Below are 23,538 nucleotides of genomic sequence, written 5' to 3'. Positions count from 1 at the left end.
TATATATATAAATATAATAAAAAGAACTTCTTGCTACGAACAAACTCTATACAAAATATTCAATTCCCAACGTGTTTTTATTCAACAATTGCAAAAAAAGCTCCAGTCGTATACTCATATCTCCTGCAAGGCACATAATCTAACGTTACGTTAAATGAAAATTAAACACAAAAGAAAGAAAACTGTCGAAGGTTTTGTTTTCATCTTAAACGTACCACACATTAATGGAACGGGGATGATGGTGGTGTAAGGAAATTCTTCTAATTTCAGACATATAAAAATATGCAAATGCAGAGCGCAAATATTTGTTCTCCGTTTGCTAAAATCTCTCGTTTTCCTTTTACACGGAGATTTTCCAATGTACACCAATGTGCAGACATCCTCTTCGGCTGTGTGTATAGCCATCAGTGCTCGCATTCATTTCTCAGTCGTTCAGTAACCATCGTATGGTTCGTAACGCTATTCCATTTCGCTTGTTAGACGTCGTTTATTTTAGTCAATTTTATTTGCCAATTAGTCTGCAACATAAAATCACAGCTTGTAAGACACGAAACGCGATTACTGATTTAATGTAATTTAATGAATTGTTGTCTGAGATTTGTGATTTCTCGGTGTGTTTAATCAATATACCACACTGGATTTTGTGAGCCAATGTGGTTGTCTCCTTTTTTATTTAATTTGAAGTTCAACTGCTTCGAAATAAATAAAAACAAATTGGATATGTTGCTATAACCACCAATGCATTGTAACGTTATTATACGCGTATCATAACAATATTATGATCGTTTCATGTGTGCTCGTCGATTTTTAGCACTCGAAACGTTCCCTTTAAAAAGTATAAGCTTTCAAATATATATATTACTTCGAAACAGCATATCCACTAAAAACTTACACCAGGCATCGTTGCAGCTTTAAGCGTTCAACGCTCATTATGTGCATCTAGTGTTCATGACAGCGATATTATTTCATGATATAGTGTGTTGAGTGCAGCATATAAATATAAATAAAAGGAAAAATCACAAAAATAAAACATTTCACCTACATAATAATTGAGAGAAGAAGAGGAGAAAAAAAAAGTAATTACAGTGAGTGGTTCTGGAGTGAAAATTTGAAATTAAAATGAAATTTCTTGAATACAACATGCTGTGTGGTACCATTGGATTATTTTTTACTTTACAGCTCATTAATTGCGGTTGGTAATTTTCTGTTGTTGTAGATGTTTTTGTCATTAATTTTTTTTCCCACCAAAAATATTCTCGGGTTGGTTTTTCTGATTTGCTGAAAATGCTTTTTCTTTCGCCCGAGTTACAACAGCGAATATATGTATCACTTAATAGGTACATGGTACTGGTACATACATAGATATACCAAAACCCGAATGATTTATTACATTGCTACATTTTTCACATTTTCCCATTCACACACTGACTGCCCCGTACATATATAGAACACACCGAATATAACATACGTTTCGTTTAACCACAAAAGGGCTTTTATTTGAAGCTAAAATAAATTGTTTTCTCTAGTCGGTATTTTAATTGCTCATTAAAAGTTGGATCTTTTTCACTTGTGAAAAGTGTTTTTAAAGTTAAACAAATTTTTGCTTTTGTGCCTCCACTCTCTCTCATCTCGACCGTAATGGGTATACATGTTTAACAAAATGTTTTTTTTTTCATGGGTTTAAACGCTTTCGGATAAATTAGCAAACGGCCTGTTGAACTTAAAAACGTTTTTAAATTCAATATCTGTAACACCATCCACTTCCATCCATCACATTGTCCATAAATATTATGTGAGTAAATGGATTTTTGAAATATAAACAGACACCGGGAAAAAAGCTACATTTAAGCTTCTAGTGTCTTTGGTATGGGTAGCATGAAGAAATATGATGTGCTGCTCTATGCATAAACATTGAAATGTTTGCAGGAGATATGTAGGATGGTGGTATACAGTCTGTCATCTGAGGTAACGGCAGAGTATATTAATGGGTAGTTTAGTAATGTTTGGAACTGTGTCGACATATTTTACGTCGAAAGATGTCAAAGCAAACAAATTAGCATGTATGAAGACTGTAAGTGGCAAATTTATTTCTCTTACCGAATGTAATGAATGTACCGAGCATGGTTGTCAATTTTGTGTAGTAGCTAGAAATATTGGTCAGCCTTGTCAGTTATGTGATGTGATATGCACACCTCCATTTATCAATATTTTTTTTTCGAGCCGATTCAATCCGTTTAAAAATTCCGATTCGAACAATATAATCCATGCGTAGACAACCAAATCCACACTCAACATCATGTAGAGATAGATACCGGGAATTATACGGGCTTACAAACTATAATGTCTATCCCGTGGTATCCCACAAACATAAATTGTACTTTTTTTTATTCGTTACGCCTTTCCGTATCATCTACTGCATTTTTTGGGGGTATGATAAATATTTATTACGTGTGAAAATCGTGCAGATTGTTAATGTTTTGGTTGAGAGCTATCCAAACATAGTATAATGTTGGTTTTACCGAATGTGCTGTGCTGTTGAGAAATTGAACGTTGTATCCCCCTGTCAAATGTTCGACTTTTAAGCAAACATCTGCTATGTAAATAAGTTTGTTTTGAACGTGCACATATATACGAGATGTCTCGTTTGATCCTCTTTGATCCACAGAATGCATGTATGACGAACATAACCGACAAAAACATTTCAAATATGTTTCGAGTGCTTTTGACTAATTCCACTGTAATTATTTACAGAGAGCACTTTCAATGTGTTAATGCAATCGGTAATTGGAATTTGTAACTCATATAAGGTGAAATAAACGAAATTGGATTGTAGCGTTAGAACGACAACAGCTAAAAATGGGTAGCCTTACCATTTCTGCAATGATTCTTTCCGACAATCACACTTCCGTTGATAGAAACATTTTCAACTAACTGATCCAAAATCTTTTACTTCGTTTGTTTTAATATGTCTGAAAAATAATTTTCAATCAAGAGCCATTCTTTGGAAAAAGCGTCTACCAAAACCGGACGCATTTTCCAGTTGACTTTTTGTATGCGCCTATCTAGGCATTGGTTCCTAGAAGCCAAAACCACTTTCGAAAAAATTTATCGGCGCAAACATTCACATATTTGAGCAGTTGAATTAGGTAATTTAGATAAAAATTGGACTATGTCGGTGAACTTCTAGCGGTTCATGTCCATCCGAAATACAACACCGCAAAGCTGCTTTCCCTAATATAACTACAGGTCCCGGCTTTGCAATGTCACCAAACATGCATGGGTAGTGTCGCGATAAATGTAGACTTAATTTTTTTTTTTGTAAATTTGCATTCTCCATTACTGAAAAAAATGTTTGAAGTCGGGCTTGTATGGTATCATTGAAAAGGTAATGTAGTTCACTATGTGACACAATGACAAAATCGACATAAGAAACTATTTCCGGTCTCAATGTACAGAAAAAACTCTTATATCGCACCTGACCTACACTTCGAAGTGCTCCCCACCTCGGAAAAGTCACCATCTATGACCAATTTTTTTTTCTTGCTCAAAAGATTCAGTTTAACACGAGGAACAACTCTTAATTAAGTCCAATTCAAGCGCACCGTGCTTTGTGTCACATGTAATTATTCGTTGATAATGTCATTCAACCATGTAGGCGAAAACCCCGTTCCCGGTGTGTGTTGTCTTTTTTTATAGTTTCAATGATTCATAATTATAAATCGGTTCCACAATTAGATATACTCATGGTATTAGGAGTGTGCGTAAAGGTTATCTACCGGTGCAGGTGCTAAGTGGATATATTTTAAGTTTGTTAATGAAATGGGTAGAGTACAGAATGAGCACCTACATTTTACTTGAACAAGTTGAGCTCAATTTGTCCCAATTAGTTGTACAAATATGAATAATGAAGGTTATTCTAGTTAAATTTTCCTTGACATTGCAGCAGATTACACCCATTATTAATGCTAACCAGAGCGGGAATAGACCATGGGCTAGGTCAGCCCGACCCAGCACATTTAACCAATTTTAAAACTTGACCCGTGAAAATCTCGTCACATTTTTTTCAATGATGTAAATTGTCGACGTATTTTTTGGGGCTGTAAAGTTCATGCCCAGAGCGATGCAAATTTTAAGTTCGTCCTGCTGACGCTAACACCTCAATTATAGCTGTAAAAAAGCTCTATACATATCGTCTATACGTACCGTCAATCACTTCGTATAAAATAATTTTCCACTATAATTTAACTTTTCCGAACGGTCGAACTGCTTGCAACTTTTAATTTCAAAATGCACTCCGAATTCTATGGAAATTGACACGGTACAATTAAATAGAAATTTTGGGTGGGGAAAAACTTTAACTTTAATTAAAAATTTACGTCCATTTCGATTACAACGTCTGAATTTTTCTCAATTATTTACCAAACATTGCCCGAAAGTAAACTATCATCCTGGAAAAAAAGCATGTCACTCTGCATCCCATATATCTAGATATTTATCTAACGGCGAAATCGAAATCGAAGTAAGTAAACAGAACGAAATTTCTTCTTATTTTTGTTGATTCTTAATTGAGCTTCTCGATATGAAATGTGAATGTGGAGGGAAGGGTTATATGGAACAGGAATGTGTATAGTTTGTTGATATTTCATTTGCATTAAATAAATAACAGGAATATTTTGTCATGCTTATGTTTGAACAATATTTTTGTTTTCTAGAGTGAAAGGCATATTTTTGTTTGCTTGCTTGCTGTTTTTTTATACCCCCCATATCTCCGTTGTATTGATATAACTGTTTGCATTGAATTTGTATTGATATCCGCTTCTGTATACATACCGTTACAACTTATACATATTATAGGTATATGACCGTGGGAAAGGATCTCGACATTTTCAACAAATTGATAGAATAGTCTGGAGAAAGACAAATACAATTTTATTCTGTTAGAGTTTCGGGTCATCCGAAATCACTTGAAAGTAGTGTTTGTTACAAATTTTTTAAACTCACTTAAATTTTCTCGTTCAATTGAACAAATTCTGTATACACTTCGGATGGAGAGCTCAGCAAATATAGTTCACTTTTTTTGTTTGCTTGCATTTTATATCAATCTTAAAAGTAGAAAGCAAAGAAAAAACGAAGAAAACTAGAAAAGGATTAGGGACACAGTATAAAACTTTGTCTACTTGCAAACATGAGTACGATTAGTTCGTTGTTGTTGCAAATTATTCAAACCGGACGGAAGGTGTTTCTATACTATATACAGTTGAAGTACTACAAAAAAGCAATGCATTCATAATACATTTCAAATGCATTTCAAAACAAATGGCTTGAAAAGAAGACTAGATTAGACTCGTAGATTTGTTGTCATTTCATATTTTTCGTGGGGGTGCTGATTGATTATGGATTTCATTTAATTACACAAACAGACAAAAATTTTAAAGTTACTTGACTCATAGAATTTTGAATGTGAATCCTTAAGACTTTTCAACCACTTCGTAACACAAAAACTTGTTAAAAATTCGTGTTCCACGACAGCCGGCTGATTTATTCATTTTCTCTTAACCGGTAAAAAGCTATAGTACCGAAGTATGAACGGTTAACCAATAACCATTATGATTTGTAAAGTTGGTAAGTATGGCAATTTCATCAACTTTTGACATTTCTCCCAAATATTTTATGTCAAAAGTGTACGAAATCACCATACTCACGAACTTTACGACCCATAATGGATGACTTCTTATAGGGTATTAGAAAAACAAATGGACAGTGTACCATAGGCCTGTTCATTTTTGAGAAATAGTCTCAAATTCATCTGGCATGGTGTCTATCTGGTCCGGAAGGCTAAAATATTGGACCCGTACTTTTTTTTAGAATTTAAAAAAATAGTTTAGATCTGGGGAGCGAAGCATTTGTTCAAATGTACGAAAGCGTTGGTTAGAAGAGAGGAGAATGATGGTGTATATCTTTTTTACACTTCTAACCAACGCATTCGTACATATGAACAAATGCTTCGCTCCCCAGATCTAAACTATTTTTTAAAATTCAAAAAAAATACGGGTCCAATATTTTAGCCTTCCGGACCAGATAGACACCATGCCAGATGAATTTGAGACTATTTCTCTAAAATGAACAGGCCTAGGTACCATGCAATTTCACATTTGCACATCTGTTTCACCACGACAGAGTAAAGTTAACCAGGCAGGAGCCCTGATTTGACTAGGGACCTGAATAATCTAGTAACCCCAAATTTTTTGCGAATAAAATTTTTCAATTTATGTCAGTGTTCATTTGAGTTCATTTTCATCCAGTGACATTATACATTGACGTTTCGAAAATGAACCGCTTCTGCCTGGTTTATTTTACTCTGCCGTGGTTTCACGGTAGTGTGATTAGATGAAAAATTATCAATCGAAAAATACAGTCTCTTTGACATAGGGAATATTCTGCGACCCTACTAGATGATTCGATCCTTTTTTAGAGGCACGAAAAATATAAGATTGATTGCTTTTTGCACAGAAACTCAAGGCTACTAATATCAGTTGATATTTTTGGCAGCCACTAGCTTAGTAATCGTCGAGGCTTTTTCTTGGTAATGTGAAGATTTTCCAGATGTTAATTGTTAATGTTAATGTTGCACGCCACATCCAAACATATTAGTGACGTAAGTTCAGCTTCCCAATTTTTGTATAATATGTGAAAGGTTCGGTAAACTTATTGATTTCAACTACATATTTCTGGCCAGGGGCTGTTATGATGAATTTCGTTTATTGAAATTACAGGGGAAGTCAGTGAAATATAGACGCAAATTGGTTTCTGCTGTAAACAGCTGTGAAGCAAATGGTTGTCTAATTTTCATAAAAGTCCTTATGTTCCTGAAATTTACAAAAAAATAAAGTTGAGTGCTTGTTAACCAACGGTTAACTACACTACGCTACTGGTGTACCACAACATAAAAATAATCGAGACTAAGTGTACACAGCAGCACGCAAAAATTTATCTCTCGCATCAATTCCGTTTATATTGCTAAGGTGACACATTTTTCACGATCTCCAAGTTTCCACATAACTAATATGTCTAACATAACCCAACCAACTCGATGTGACCTTTATTTGAACCGGTTCATAGCATTTCCTAACTGTATATGACTGTCCTAAACCAGTAAATAAATGTGTTTTAAAGGGTCGCGATCTCGGTAAAATAAGTTCTTATCTTGTACGCTTTAGTATGTATAATGAGCAATGGTTGTGATATAAGTAACAATGACTTCTATGAAAAAAGTCGAAGAAATATTCTTACGATATTGTATATGGGGGCTAAAAGGACAAATTATTTGCATAAAATTCGAAAGCTAACCCTATATTATGGTCATGGTCTATAACATTCATATGTAGCTATCAATGGAAAAGTTTCTTTTTCCAGCAAACTTAACAAATCAACCGAAAGTTTCTTTCTTATTCGTCCATGTATGAGATTAAGGTAAAGCAACAATATCAAATTGGAAAGATTAGAAGAATTTGAACAAAATCACGTGCATAATAACAACGATTTCTTCGTATTTCTCCACTCGTCATCAAAAAATCATCAGATTTTTTTCTGCATGAATGAAAGAACAAAAATCTGAAACAAACACTTACCCTCCGAATCATGAAACTCGAATAATAGAACAGAAATATCGTAAATATTTTAACTTTAATGATGAAAATTCGGTGAATGAGGAAAATTCTATGGATTTTGCTGTTGTGTGGAGTAGATTAAAAGAAAAATTGGCTAAAATCAGAACATTATGTCGGTATACATGCCTTACATACATGCCAATACATTCGGTATCGAGTGTCGTGTGAAAACGCAATAAACTCAATGTCTGACTTTTCCGTTTCCTTTCTGTCTGTGCTTTAATGCTATCACTCTGAGCATTTTTTTGCGGTTTCAAGTATCAAACGCTCGTTAGAAAAGTTTCATACGACAGTGACACACAAAATTGTCAGCGTAGTTGGTGTAATTTGAGTGAAATCTCAGAAAGATCGAGAACTAATAAACAAAAAGTTTAAAAATGCTACTCGCATATCTACATTAAACAAGGGAATCTGATACTTTTTAGTCATTTTCTCTATATGGTTGGAAGCAGACGCGCTAATTAAAACAAATCTTGATTATACAAACATTTTTGGTATGACGACTTTAGTCTCTTGACGAAATAGAAAAGGATTTAGAAGATTTTTGAAAACTTACTATCCAAACTTAATGTCGAAATAAAGAACTACATGCATTTTCTAAGTGGGGTTTCTTCTTAAAGACAAGACAAGACGACAAGAATTTACCACCAGTATATGTATCGAGTCTATTGCTTCTTTCGATCCAAACATTTTCAACATATTGGTAGAATGGTAGATTACATTGGATGCTGCGGACGTAGTTCATTATTAATGAACTACCAAGCAGCATCCAATGTATGCTGTTTTAGTGTCAATTCACCCGGAATATTGTTGTTACGAGTACATTTTCCCTCCCAAGGACCTGACAGTTCAAAACCAAAAGTGTTCCTGGAACACTGTTCCAGATGACAACCGGCAGATTCTTGAATATCAAAAGATTATTCTAAATTAATGTACAATTTCACAACATTTATGTCGCGCTATTTCATTCACTGCCAGACTAATGATAAACATAAAAACTACCGATACAACAAAACTAACAAAAATATCTGTTGTTGCATTAAAACGTTTATAAACGAATCTAGTTTGCTGATGAAATCGGCTCACACTTCTTCATTATATTAATCCCGAAAGCATCACTGGCAACACTACTGTTTTGGTGACATGATGACAAACTACTTCAACTGTTTTGTTTTTGTGAAGTGCTAGATTCATATTTTGCGTAATATTTGTCGATTTTGGTGGTGTTACAATAAGTTTTGCTGTGAAGTGAAGTGAATACATGATAATGAAAGCAAAAGAGTTGAGTGTTTTTGAAAATAAGTGAAAAATGCAAAAAAAAATTGTTTGGCCATAGGTGTTCGCCGAGGTTGAAATAGTTATTTATCTACCAAGGTAGGTATGAAGGTATTTTTTCGCACTAGACGTCGTGTGCGAAAAAATACCGGCATACCTACCGTGGTAGATACAACGTTTTTCGCTATTTCGGGCCATAATCACCTTTCCAATGCAAAACATGTCCTGCATTTTGTTCTAAAATTCTTGTGTATACTGAAATTCATTTGAACGATCAAGAAGGCTGCATTATAATAAACATTGCAATGGGATGTAAAGATACGCGTTGAATGAAATCGAGTAGTCAATGCTTAGCATATACGCTTCAACAATACGTTCGGTATAATTGTGTGATTCTATAGCCGAATGGCTATAGTCGCTGCTTTGTGTTCAAAAACCTTTTGGTGTCGGGGGTTCGATTTCTGGTCAATGCAAGATTTTTATTTATAATTTTGTGCATCCCACAACTGAAATACGACCTATTTTGCCATGATTTTTCATTAAAAAATGTCAGTTTTTCCCGAACTATATATCGTGCGGGAAAAAACTTCATTTCTTTACGATTTATAGTGCGGGAAAAGAATTACATGAATTTTTCTATGACTATACGATTGATTAAATTTAATATGGTGAATATGAAGTGTGTATGTTTTCAAGTAAATTGATATGTTTTGTCTATTTCAGTTGTCCGATGCACAAAACGTTGTTCGTACCTCGACAGGAAATGGATTTTTTCAGCACACGTCCTGATTTTCCTTACTCGCTTCGCTCGTAAGGAAAACTTAGGACTGGTGCTGAAAAAATCGTCATTTCCTGTCTTGGTACGAAAAATACTATAGCCTTCGTTGAAGGTAATATGTTCCTTAGCGTGCGAAAAAAATATCGCACTGTGTCCAGGAATACAGTGAAATAAATACCTTCAAAACGACATTAAATGGATGCATGGAAAGGTGATGATTATGGAGCGGAATTGCGAAAAAATTTAAATTATGGCTATAGACCGTCACTTTTGTTTTTGTGTTTTTAATTTTATTTTTTCGAAAGTTTTTGATGAATTTGCTTGCATTGTTGTGCACTTAATTCTAGTCACAAAGTTTGTGGTATCAAAACTAAAACAACAGTAATTGTTAAGATTTCAGTGCTATAAATACCTAAAGAATATTTCATGTGATATATTTTTGCTGATAAGTAATGAAAATCTTTTGGTATGTAATGAGTTTTCATATGAATTTTCCTTCAATTGTGATGTAACGACCGCTTTCCGCGGGTGGAAAATGTACATGTAACAGTATTCCGGTTGGATATGCAGTAATAGTACATTACTATGCAAGGGAAGTAAAGTGATATCTCGTATCCAGATGAGAAAAAGTATCCGAGGGCGGCAGCCCGAGGTACTTTTACTCATCGTGATACGAGATATAACTTTATTTTCCGTGTGTAGTACGACGTTTTACTATGCGAGTGATGCAAAGGTTATTGCCTATACATGTAACAGCCTTATTACATGCACCAGCATAGTAAAATCTTTTACTTCATTTGTTCTAACATACATTTTTCTATATAAAATCGCTACTATACATACTGAATGCTGTGTAGCTGTGAGCTATAAAGATGCGAAATACTTTACGTTCTTCAAGTTTAGTAAAACTAAAGAAGTACAAGATTCGTTATTAAGCAGTACTTAAAGCATTGAATGTAGTTTTATGTTTATTGTTTCCGCTTGTCCTTCAGGTATAAGAGGTTTAAATCTTCAGTATTTCCTGGCTTTTGGCCGCTAAAAATTAGCTCCGCTAACGAAATCATGATAATCTTGATAATTATTGTCATTCCTCACCAAATCTTCTAAATTCAATTATGCAAAACAATTTCCGCCCAACGCTGTTCTTATCACGAATTAACAAAAAAAAAACATTTTTGGGTATTCCGCACAGCTCACATAGAATACGACAACGAAGATGGAAAATACTCTGAAATAAGCGATATGGATAAAGAACAATCACAAGCCCGATATGATCCACGACTACTGTCTGAAGATGTTAGCGGATATCATTCACAGTCGGGTAATATTGGTGCATCGTCTTGCTACAATGCAAATGTACGCTATTTGCACGGACAGAAGGTAATTGCATTGAAATACGAATGAAAATGTAGAAACTTTCCAAGTAGCAAGGGTTGAAGACTGAAGTAAATTTAATAACTTGCAGATTTGCATAAAGTTTCAACTAAAATTACGAGAGTTTATATTACCGAAAATCTTAGCCCCGACTTGATTTATTTTTCAATTTTGATTTTTAGATTTAATTAGTTTCTGCTCTCTGTCTCAATGTAAGAACTTTTGATTCTTTCAAAATAGATTTCCAGGGTAGATCCGTGCGAGATTTGTCTTTGCGTTGATGGGGAAATATTTTGCTGGTGGAAGAAATGTGGTAAGTGAAAATTACAAAATTCGGTAATAAAACGCAGGTTTCATTGATTTTTCCTCTACCCCTCTCTCCACTTAAGAACATCATCTACGAAAACCACCAAAAAAGCCAAAACACCACAACCACCGAAAGCAGCAGAATGCATGGCTGAAAGGAATACCACAAAGTGTTGTTAATTTCCCCCAACATCTTCCAACCCATTTACTAAACGAAAACGTTGATGTCGAAGCCCAAAACAATAATACCGTCATTTCAACAAAAATATCAGCTTCACCGATTAGTGTAATAAATGCGATGGATGATTCACCCTCATCGACGATACCAGAGAATATATTCAATGCGAATGACACTAACGAACCGAATGAACATCAAACGTCAAATGACATGAACGATAAATTGAGGATTATTACGGCAAATCCTATTATAATAGACAATAAAATAACGGTTGAAGCGCGTAACAGTAATGACGAAAAAGGTTATTACGAAAAAACAATAATCAACAAAAACGGTGTCTTCATTGAAAATATCCGAAAAATTGCCAACGTCGCCGATGAGAATACTCTGAACGATGATGTGGAAAATGAAAATATCAACCGAAAGCGAATTGAATTAATGAACGTACCGTTATCGCAACACTATGTGATTACATCGTCTGGGAAAATTGAAAAGACCGATACGTTGGCAAGCGACGATGTAATCGCACAATTTCGTGATGGCCTTAACGACTTTCAAACATCTCCCAAGCCAGTAATATCGAGTACAATCGGTGTTACAGGTGCACAAACGACTGAACTTAATGATGGACCTAAAGCGACTACAACGACAACAACTGCAGCTATTAACGCCCATTCGGAATGTATTGTGATGGGTATGCTACTCTTATATTCACATTCAATTTACCATTTACCATGTTTCCGCAAATTTTCTTTATTTTTCCTGGAAATTATTTACTTGTTTCGACTTCTGGCAAAGAGTTCGGAAATGAATGTTTATTGAAAAGTTAAAGTTTTGATGGAAAAAGCAAAAACACACGCACACACACACATTTACCAGCGTGGGAATATTTGTGTAATTTTTCATACTTTTTCTGACATGTTACCAACAATGCATATCCATATTTCAAAGCAATTTTAGGTATTTTTTCCTTAAAAAATAAATCCGTTTGGATACTCTGTTCAACCTGTTAGTCTCTTCCCTTTTTTATTAAAATTTGTACTCGTTGATTTATTGCATTAGCAGCGTTTGATATAATGCTGACAGGCAATGCAATAAGATGACTACTGATCCTACTGATCGAAATGAAGGTTCTCGTTGGAGATTTTCACTACCAACAGACGGTAACAATTTTTGTTTTTGTGGCTATTGCTAGTTCCATTCTATCGCGATAAATCAGAACTGCATTGTGCCAAAAGCTCGAAGCTTTAAAATTTCTATGATTTTTGAATGGAAGTTGAAAGCTCCGAGCTTAAGTTATACCTAGTTTGATTTAAGATACTGTGGATTTGACTCTAATTTCAGATTTCTGTCACTGACTCTAACCCCTTTATTTGCAAGTACATAGTCACGCGTATCCACCTCTGTCTAAAATGTTTAATTTGACGCTTTGGAAGTTATGTACCGACCGAAGACGTGGTACAAAATCCAAATCGTCAAAGTAAACCAATTTGCAGATAAAAGTTTTTGCACCTAAATGTTGAAATGGTGCTTAAAGCTCGTCTTGTAAACCCTTTGCATGAGCTTTTAAGACTAAACATTTTAAATTTTCCCAGGGAAATTTTCTCAGGTAGGCTGATTTCCCTCTGAGTTGCTCAAAAAATAGGTTTTTATTCTCCGTATAACATTTCTGGCTATGAACCTGGATTTGCCGACAACGACATTACTGCAATTTGCTGTTAAAACGCAAAGGTCTTCCACAATCCGAACGGCATCATTTTCTTCAACCATTATGCCATTTCTACCCCCTTCATCGAAAATAGGAAATAAAAGCGGAATCTACTCAATGAAGGCCTAGGAGCGCTATTTACTGCGGACCCCTCCCCACACACTTACTCCTTTTCTAATGTATAATATTTTGCATTCGAACTCAACTCAACTCAAAAACTTTGATAGTGGCCTTTGATCCGAAGACATTTTACCATCAAACCTTCAAGTTAAAAGTTAACTGAAGAAGCAAACAAAAAGACCTCACCACGCTTTAGCCGGTACTCAACCTGTCTCCTATTCGGTGCTGTATCATCCATCACATTTTATCAAAGAGAACAAGAAACTTAGAATAAAGAATTTCGTGGGTTCATTACATTTACATTATCGAACATTCATAATATTTCAAGTGGAAAATATTTTTTTTCTGAGAAGAGGAGGCAAACCGGATACAGAAATTTTACGTTTTATGAAAAGGTAATTTAGGGACTATAGTTTTGCAACTGTAAATGGATATCTTGTTACGAAGTTACAGTTTCTTTTGTGCTTACTTAACTTTGTGTATACAGTTGCAACGTTTTGGTTGTACTTTATTGTATCGATCGATATCTCGATAGTTGTGTTGCTTTTTTCAATTTAAGAACTTCGACTTCATGTCTATCTTATTAGAGAACTTTAGCAAATCACACAATAATGACAAAACCAATAATTTCCAACAATAACGAAAACGATATTGACACGGAAAAATTTTATCATTGTGAATGAGGCGGGATAGGTAAATATGTTCACAAATCATGGTGTGTTATGTGGTGGTAGAATTCAGACTTTAACCAAAATTAAATTCAAAAAGAAAAAATATTTTTTCGGGTGTCTATATAAACTGTGGCAATGCGATAGCTAGTAATTTCGCGCCGCGCATTTTATATCACAAATGCCGGTATCCCAACTGAGATACACGCATTTTCGTATCAGATATATACCGATTTCCCGACCTAGAAAATGCCGATTTTCCTTTGACTTATACCGGGATACCGGTATCCCAATTGAGATACACGAATTTTGTATCACAGATGCTGGTATCCCAACTAAGATACACGCATTTTGTATATCACAGATGCCGGTCTCTCAACTGAGATACACGCATTTTGTATCAGTGATACCGGTATCCCGAACTGGAAAGTCTCGATTTTCCTTTTATTTATACCGGGATACCGGTATCCCAATTGAGATACACACATTTTGTATCACGGATGCCGGTATCCCAACTGAGATACACGTATTTTGTATCGGAGATACCGATATCCCGACCTAGAAAATGTGGATTTTCCTTTGACTTATACCGGGATACCGGTATCCCAATTGAGATACATGCATTTTGTATCAGTGATACAGATATCCCGAACTAGAAAGTGTGGATTTTCCTTTTATTTATACCGGGATACCGGTATCCCAACTGAGATATACGCATTTTGTATCAGTGATACCGGTATCCCGAACTAGAAAGTGTGTATTTTCCTTTTATTTGTACCGGGATGCCGGTATCCCAACTGAGATACACGCATTTTGTATCAGTGATACCGGTATTCCGAACTAGAAAGTGTGGATTTTCCTTTTATTTGTACCGGGATACCGGTATCCCAATTGAGATACACGCATTTTGTATCACAGATGCCGGTATCCCAATTGAGATACACGCACTTTGTATCACAGATGCCGGTATCCCAATTGAGATACACGCATTTTGTATCACGGATGCCGGTATCCCAACTGAGATACACGCATTTTCGTATCAGAGATACCGGTATCCCGACCTAGAAAATGTGGATTTTCCTTTTAGTTATACCGGGAGACCGGTATCCCAACTGAGATACACGCATTTTTTATCACTGATGCCGGTATCCCAACCAAGATACACGCATTTTCGTATCAGAGTTACCGGTATCCCATACGGCAGTGTATAGAAAAGTTCAACCCGAAAGATTATATTTTTCTATTTGAATTTAATTTTTGTTAAAGTACTTTCACAAGAAAGTTGGAATTCTACCACTGCGTAACACACCATGATTTGTGAACAACTGGCCTCATTCACAATGATAAAATTTTTCCGTGTCAATATCGTTTTCGTTATTGTTGGAAATTATTGGTTTTGTCATTATTGTGTGATTTGCTAAAGTTCTCTATTAACTCGCAGCCAATACTCTCTTCGAACTGTTTTTAAAACAATTTTCTCTACTGATAAGCGAAATAAATTTGTGGTAAGCAAAATCATTTGTAAGGTGTAAAAATGTACAAAACTGTCAACCTGTCTGGCACATGCCTTACAACAACATTTTTCAATTTCGATTTTTTCGATGTGCGATATGAAAAAACGATCAGGAGATCATACGTATTTTGACATGTATTCATACGCCATACGGATGTTAGAGAAATCGCCAACACATTTTGTCGACGAAGTGAATACATCAGTCGCAACCACTGCAACACATTTTGTAAGAAGAGTACACATCAGAATCGTACATACATTTTTCTTTGCAATTTCATGTACTCCTGATAACAAATACTTTCTCGTTTATTCTCCACGACAACTTTATTGCAACGAATTTTTGTTTCAGTTCTTTTTCACACTTTTATACTGAGTTACATGCATTGGTATACATTAACGTTATTATCCACTTCAATGTCATTGTTCATTCGTTGTTAAAATATGAATCTTTTTACGCAAGGATTTCATACATTTCGTAGGCTCTGTCAGTTTACGGAACAAAATCCTCAAATAAATGCTTTAGAACGTATAACATTGGTTAAAAGCGTTTTATATATAAATTAGCGTTGTAAAATAACCAAACTATGGGTTGGCTCTCACCGAAAAACCGCCTTTTGAAGAGATTGTTTTTATCGTTACCGTTTTTGCTCAAATAAAAAAAAACGTCTGGCCAAAAGTTGCACTGAACAACTCTTAATAAATTTGTTCAGAAAACACCGTCGTATAGAACAAGTGGAGGATTGTGCACTTTGCTGCTTTCAGTTTCTTTTTTTATGTTTTCAGTAACTTTGAGAGAAGTGGCATGCTTATGGCTTTCTAAGACTTTTAAATTCAGGATTAATTGAAGATAAATTCAAAAAATTTTAGTTATCAAAGACGGCATTTCAATGAACGCTTGGGATGAGGCACTTCAATCTTAAATGGAATACATTCTATCCTCAGAATTGCCTCAGTTCACCACTCACCACCCTGAGTGAGACCTTTTTCGTTGTTATTTATTTCAGCAAGCAAGTGTATATATTGTAAAATCATTAAATCTAGCAGTTTGAAACGACGTTTTACCACTGTTTCGATCTGAGAGAAAATTTAATACGTCCTTCGACGTTTTGCTTTAATATTATGTCACGCCATGACTCATGGCAACAGTGGTGCTTGATACAATGCTCTAAGACCACTATATCAATATGCATACAAACAAGTCTAGCGAATCATAGTTGAAATGAAATTTCAATTCATAACCTACATCCTTGCAGACTCGTGACGGTCTGTAGTTGGGCCATCACAGAATTGAATCTGTTTCTCGAACGTCTTGGTGTTTTAGTATTTTGTACTTCATGAGAAAACAAAACTTATTGGTTGTCCTTGTTTACGTACCCAAACCGTTTCCATACATTGAATTTCCTTTTTCATTTGTAAAGAAAAAGCTCTGTCTATCCAAATTCGATATCTTTCGGTGTTGATTTAAATAAAAACGATTGTGCTAAGAAATCAAGCGACTTGATATGGCGATCATTGTTGTGTATACAAAAAACTGAATGTTCCGGAAATAGTACAAAATACTTTGATATAAACGAATCCATATTACACAACACAGAACATCCCAACAAAAAAAAGAACCAGAATATATATATGTGAAGGATGTAGGTAGCGATATAATAGCAAAATTTTGATTTCATACCATTATTATTGTTGTGTGCCATTATTTGGAAGCGTATAAATAGAAGCAATTCACCGATCAATTTCAGGCATCAGACGTCTATCAGACAATTTATTTTTCAATTTATTTATTAGGAGATGAGAATCCATTCACCGTGGAGTGTATATCTCAATTATTATTATTTTTGTTCGTTATAAAAACTGGAAATTCAGAATATAAATGGGGAAACATCCGATTTTTTTTTAAAGATAAATCGAGTACCGTAATTTATTGCCTTGCTTTTTTGTGTGCGTCTGCCTGCCGGTTTATTTTTTTTGGCTTCGCAGGTGGTCGTTACTCATTATTATTATGAATTACTCAATGCCCGTTACATTGTCGATGATAATTCATCAAATGAATGTAAAATCATTATTTTAAATGTAAAACTGGATAAAACTTTCCGGTATTCATAAAATGGGTTAGTAGATTATAAATTGTGCGAAATGTTTCCTAACCGACCCACATCAAAAATATTGTCATCATTTCCAGGTATAATATGCGACGTGCTATAAGGACTCATGCTTAACATTCTTATTGGAATTATTGTTCGGAACAAAAACTTTTGACTGAAGTTTGTTTTGTAATTAATTTTCCAAAAATATGAAGTTCCAAAATTTTATTTAATCAAAGAGTCCTGAAGCCAGGATTGAGTGACACAAGGACATGTAAAAAGTTCGAAATTTGTAAAAATAATGAATTTACGCCGGCCGGCCTTAGGCGAATTTTCCAAAGCCAAACAATCACACCTAAGCGGAGTAACGCATGGCTTGTGCCTTTTGAATCAAGCCATACATATTCCAATTTAAAGTTGGCAAACTTTTCAATGTAGTGCAATATTCTGAATAGGTTTGTTTCAGAAGCTCTTAATGTAGTGTATAGTTTTAACATTGAAACAGTCGAAAACTTCATTACCAAGCTGAGCTTAAAACCAGAAGCACTTTTACAATTTGAAGGTTCGAAAATTAATTCTCGTCGCACAACTTAGCATTATTGCTTCTCAATTGGGAACTTTAATAATAACCTCTAATGTAAAAAGTACCCCGGATATACAGAAGAGGTATACTAACACTAAATACATTCGAGTACAATTTTTATCTGATTGGTTGTCTGACAGCCAAAGTTATGATTAAAAACAAATCTTACATTTCCTCGCTATACTGACGAACCATACATGGAAAATCCGGGAATTTCGATAAAGGCTGTGTAACTTATAATATAGCTTTAGTTTTTATAATATAGCTGCATGACTTATAAAAATATACTAAACGCATATTCTGTTAATGTTGGTTATTCACGTGCAATATGAGTTACACAACTATAGTATGGATTACAGAGCTACATTATGCACCATGGACACATTTTATAGCTAGGATCTGCATATTGTGGCTGTACTCTATATCATAGCTGTGTAACGCATATTTGACGTATGAAAAATATAGCTGTGAGCGTCATATCAGAAAATGTATGGGAACATGAATTCAAGTTATGATTCGTACTGACGCTTGGTCGGACTCAATATTAATATATCAATAAAAAACTGTTCTAACTGGCTTGGTTGATTGTAATGACGCTTGATCATCAGGTTGTAGTAATACCTCTTCAATAGTCAGAATCCGTACAAACACAGACGAATCAAAATATCAGAAATTTCACCGCGTCAGAAACGAATTAATTAGTAAGCCAAGTCATAAAAATCAAACTCGTCATTTCACAGAAAAACATAGCTAACGCCGACCCGTACGAAACACCTATTCGTATCAAAAGCCTTTAATGTGAAACTCTTCATTTCTCTCACTTCATTTTCTTCTCTGCTGAAAAACTATTCTTCCTTTTAAATCACTTACATTATCCACTCTTTGCCTTGTTATCATATACAATTAAATTGCCGGAGGCAATATAGACAGCCCCGTACGAAGTCAAATTTCATAAATTCCTATTTAAACAGCTATATACCGCTATATTTACCTATATTTCACTGTAAATAAACATTTCACAGAGGAATATGCTATTATATAGCTCTATATGCCTGTATATAGCTCAATATAGCTGTATATAGGTATATATAGATGTCCATATATGGAATCCCTGAAACCCCTCACACTTAACACATTATTTCCATGTTAACAGAAACTCTCTAAGCATCATTTTTCCCACTTTATATCGTTTTACTAAAATCCAATATGGCCGCCGGCAGCCATTTTGTTAGGAGACCGGAAATAGTACCGACGCTTTACATTCGTTAATACCTTTCAAACAAAAAAAATTCATGAAATTCGGTCAAAATTTACTCGAGATATTGTCAAAATACACCACGTTCACTGTACTTCATAAAAAAATTTTTCCCTGATTGGTACGGTCAATACCTATCTAATAAAGCTAAAACAGACGAAATATGTTCAAATGTGGCCGACCTACAAGCAAAAACTGCTTGCCGCCCTGTGCCTGTTCCACACCAAGGGGTCTAACTCACGAGTCGGTCATCCGATTTCCATAAACTTTTTTTTTGTCGATCGGTATTGTAAATACCTTTTATTTGACGTATCACTTACAAGTTTAACGTTTAAATGTCCGGAGATATCTTCGAAAAACCGTAAAGCACTTATTGGGCCATAGCTCGGGAGGGGTCGATCCAAAATCACTCATCTTCGAACTTAGCCTGTCTTTTGACATTACCAAACGGGAAAAAAAAGAATTTTCAAAATCGGATGCGTTTTACTCAAGTTATCGTGCAGACAGACAGACGGACAGACAGACGGACATTTTTTTTTCGCGGATTTGGCATCTCTAGACAACCACAATAGGTTTCCCCTTACTCAGGGAGTCCAATTCGACGTGTTACAAACGTATGCGTAAACCTATAAGACCCCAGTACTTCGTACGGGTCTAAAAATTGAATTAACGATTCTTCGCGAGATTCACTTTCTTTCAGAACCTAAAACAATCGTTGTAGTGACAACTCACAAAAGTAAAATATAAAAACTAGAAACTTGAATTAGGCTGTGTGCCACATAATATAGCTGCAGAATTTATATTGCCGGAGCAAGGCTTCGAAATAAGAACGTGTTAAAGCACAAGCAAAGTTAGCACATCAGCAGCATAGGTGACGGTCGGATTCTCAAGTTAAGTATCAATCGGCGCGGTTAGTACTTGGATTGGTGACCGCAAAATGCATGAAAGTTTGTAAAAAAAATATTTCTCGTTATAGATTTGAAATGCGTCTCAAAGCTATAATATAAATTACATAGCTATTTTAACTACAGTCTTCGCAATATGTATTTCACAGCTATATGCCAAAAAATGTGGATGCTAAGTCCACTTATAGCTCCCTCACGTATATTGGGATTTTCCGTGTACTTCAATACAGTGTTTCTTAAATGAATAGTTAAATACAGAAGCGAGACGTGTCACATTGGCGAATTATAAGAAAAATAAAATTTCATTGATTTAGCTCTATTTCAAATAGGCTGTCAGGAGATGTTTACTTGATAAATTTAAAGAATGCACTTCACGCTACAGAAAGTACTCCATTTTACATGAAAATGTTTTTACAGTGTTTTACATTTGTATGATACACTGTCCACCAGTTTCAGTACTCTATTTAGAGTACCACGCATACTTGAAGTGCGTTGATTTAAACAAAAAGTAAGTTTATTCGCAACGTCGCTGAATAAATAAAATTTAATTTTTCTTATATTTCGCTAATGTGACGTGTCCCACTTCTGCATTTAACTATTCAAAATCGTAACACAAATTACGTATTTTAATCATTGAAGGACACAGCATAAGGGTTATTCATTACAGTCTTCAAGAAGTTGTTGTGGAATCGTTTCACCGTTCCATTAAAACATCGATAGAAACTCAGAGTTTACAGCTTCTGTCCTCGATACTGTATATTGTAATCAAATCGAATTAGAATTTTCTCATGCTCCTTCAATTTTACCGTCATTTATTGTGCCTCACTTTTCTGTCAATAATAAAAAAACGTCGACAACATTATTCAACAATCACTAAATCCATAAATTCACAGAGAGTAATTAGGTTTTCCTGTATTAAATTCAACGTAATAATAAATATTTTAGTTTAATTAAGCGGCAAGGAAACAACGAAATCAACTTAAGATTTTTCCCCCGAAGCTCTATAACATTTATGTCATATATTTTTATGCGCTTTGACGAAAATCAATTTTTGTAATTATCTTTTCTATATAAAAGCAGACAAATCTGATACTTGACTGGGATAGGGCATATATATTATATATAGACGTGTGTAAGCTATGGCGGCATTTTATATTATATAAATATGTGCGTTACGAGAACAATATATTATCAACAATTATGATAGATGGTTTCTAATGTGAGCTGGTAGCAGTCGAACGTTTCGTATGCTTTATATATTCTTATTTAAATATAATAATGGAAGAAAATGTGTTCGCTTTCTATATGGGAGCTTTCTATATTGGAAATGAAATTAGTTTCCTGTTGACGGTTGATTAAGACGTCGCAGGGAAAATCTAATAAAAATATATTTTAATGATGCGTAAAATGGAAACGGTACAATGAATTTCGTATATTTGACAAAAAATTATAATTTCGCTAATGAAAATCATATACAGAAAACGCTTCGGCAATATGTACTCATTTGTGAGCATATATACTACGGGAGCTTTACTAGATTTACTGCACACTTAAGCATGAAACGGTAACAACGAATGCTACTAATTTGAGATTTAATTATTTTATTAATCATCGTTCCAGCGCATAAAGTCTGTATTATATACATTGAAGACAATACACTAAACGTTAGATGACTTTTTATACCTGTAAAACATCGCGACACCAATAAATGACATCCAAAGACGAGTAGAGTTACTGAAATATTCAAGTCGTAGCGTCTGGTAGAGTAATTCTATGCTTCCCATTGTTTTTCTACACAAAAGGTAGCATTTTGACTTACTGAATCCAATTTTTATTTTGTTTTGATTGAAGAAGAGAAATGAACGTCGTAATTTTTTGTCTACATCTCTGTGTTTGAACAAAGTTTTCCATTCGTCTGCTGAATCCATTATTTTTACTGATTTTCTCTCATTTTCTCGATGTTTTATACGTGTTATTGCCCTGCAGTGTTTTTCTTTTCTCTTAGATAAAACGGAAAGCTTGGATTCAATGTAATTATTAATCGAGGTGCTTCACCAATCCAGTCGAGAATCATTCATAAAACATCACTTTTATCGCTCTACATTCGTGGAATTTCAAGATCCGATAAATTCAATCCAATTTATGTTATTCATTCCACATGCGTTACCAGATGAACACAATATTACGATACGTGAGTTAATACGGTAACGTCGCAAGTGGAATTAATTACCTGAATTGGATTGAGTTTCTTGGATCTTATATTTCCAGGGATCAAACAATTCATTGAACCGTTATATGTTCGTCGAATCGCTAATTATATTAACCATCAAAAATACTTAAAATACACAAAATTGACGCAATTCTTCAATTCTAAAATTTGTAATTATCCAGGTAAGACATACAAAGTGGGCACAATACTACCACAAGAAACCGGTAACTGTTTACAATGCGTATGTACACAAGGCAGTGACAGTGAAGGACCCAGAGTCACCTGCAGTCCACACAACTGTCCACCACTCATACTACCCGATCTATTCGATGCCACCGGTTATTAAAATTTGGAACAATCACACCAGTTTTCGGTACAAAAATTGAAAATAAAAAGAAAACCAGAAAATAAAATGTAGAATTTAATGGATTTTGTAGTTAGAAATATTTTAGGGGATCAAAGAAATGAAAAGAAATTTGTTTCAAATGTTGAAAAGTTATTTTTGTTTAAATTGAATGAATAAAAAAACAAAACAAATAAAAAGAAGAAAAGACAAAACAGAACCAAACACTTCTATTTAGAGAGACTACATTCACGGACAAATAATGAAAAAAAAATAAAGTTAAAAGAAATTAATTCGTTGATTTCCTATTTGGGCTCGCAACAGGTCAGATTCAGTTCATGAACATTTTTAGTTCAACACCGTCTCGTAGAATGCTATGCAATAAATCGAGGCTGGCATGATTTGTAGTCTGCATCAGTGATTTTCCGTTGCACAGCACAGCACAATTACATAGCAAAGCAAAAATGTCCTCTGATGTGTTAACACAAAACTTCATTCAAAATTTTTCTTCACAAATGAAATTTGTTGTTGCAATTCCCTCTCTAGCAAACAAACTTCATTTTGACGCT

At 34.6% G+C, this 23,538-nt stretch overlaps 1 protein-coding gene across 2 annotated transcripts; it reads left to right on the top strand.

Annotated features, from left to right (window-relative positions):
* Positions 1–420: 420 nt before the first annotated feature.
* On the top strand, positions 421–23,535 carry LOC119079508. Of its 2 annotated transcripts, none has more exons than XM_037187463.1 (6): positions 421–1,076; positions 1,180–1,192; positions 10,913–11,100; positions 11,335–11,407; positions 11,484–12,272; positions 22,809–23,535. In XM_037187463.1, exons 3-6 carry the CDS (start codon positions 10,963–10,965, stop codon positions 22,970–22,972), a joined length of 1,164 nt encoding a protein of 387 aa, XP_037043358.1. In that variant the 5' UTR covers positions 421–1,076; positions 1,180–1,192; positions 10,913–10,962; the 3' UTR covers positions 22,973–23,535. The 2 variants fall into 2 exon arrangements, with proteins under 2 accessions (XP_037043358.1, XP_037043357.1); XM_037187462.1 differs by having other exon boundaries at positions 422–571; positions 873–1,192.
* The last annotated feature ends 3 nt before the right edge of the window (positions 23,536–23,538 follow it).

This window comes from Bradysia coprophila, unplaced genomic scaffold (genome assembly GCF_014529535.1).
Source record: "Bradysia coprophila strain Holo2 unplaced genomic scaffold, BU_Bcop_v1 contig_324, whole genome shotgun sequence".
Lineage (NCBI taxonomy): Eukaryota > Metazoa > Arthropoda > Insecta > Diptera > Sciaridae > Bradysia > Bradysia coprophila.
The sequence above is the reverse complement of the archived record's forward strand: the minus strand, read 5'-3'. Positions and strand labels throughout refer to the sequence as shown.

Bases quoted from the DNA above. Each gene is read 5' to 3' on its own strand.
- LOC119079508 (XM_037187462.1), top strand. From the start codon at position 1,120: ATGAAATTTCTTGAATACAACATGCTGTGTGGTACCATTGGATTATTT. The intron at 11,101-11,334 runs GTAATTGCATTG...CTTTCAAAATAG, and splicing joins GCTATTTGCACGGACAGAAG to ATTTCCAGGGTAGATCCGTG. The intron at 11,408-11,483 runs GTAAGTGAAAAT...TCTCCACTTAAG, and splicing joins TTGCTGGTGGAAGAAATGTG to AACATCATCTACGAAAACCA.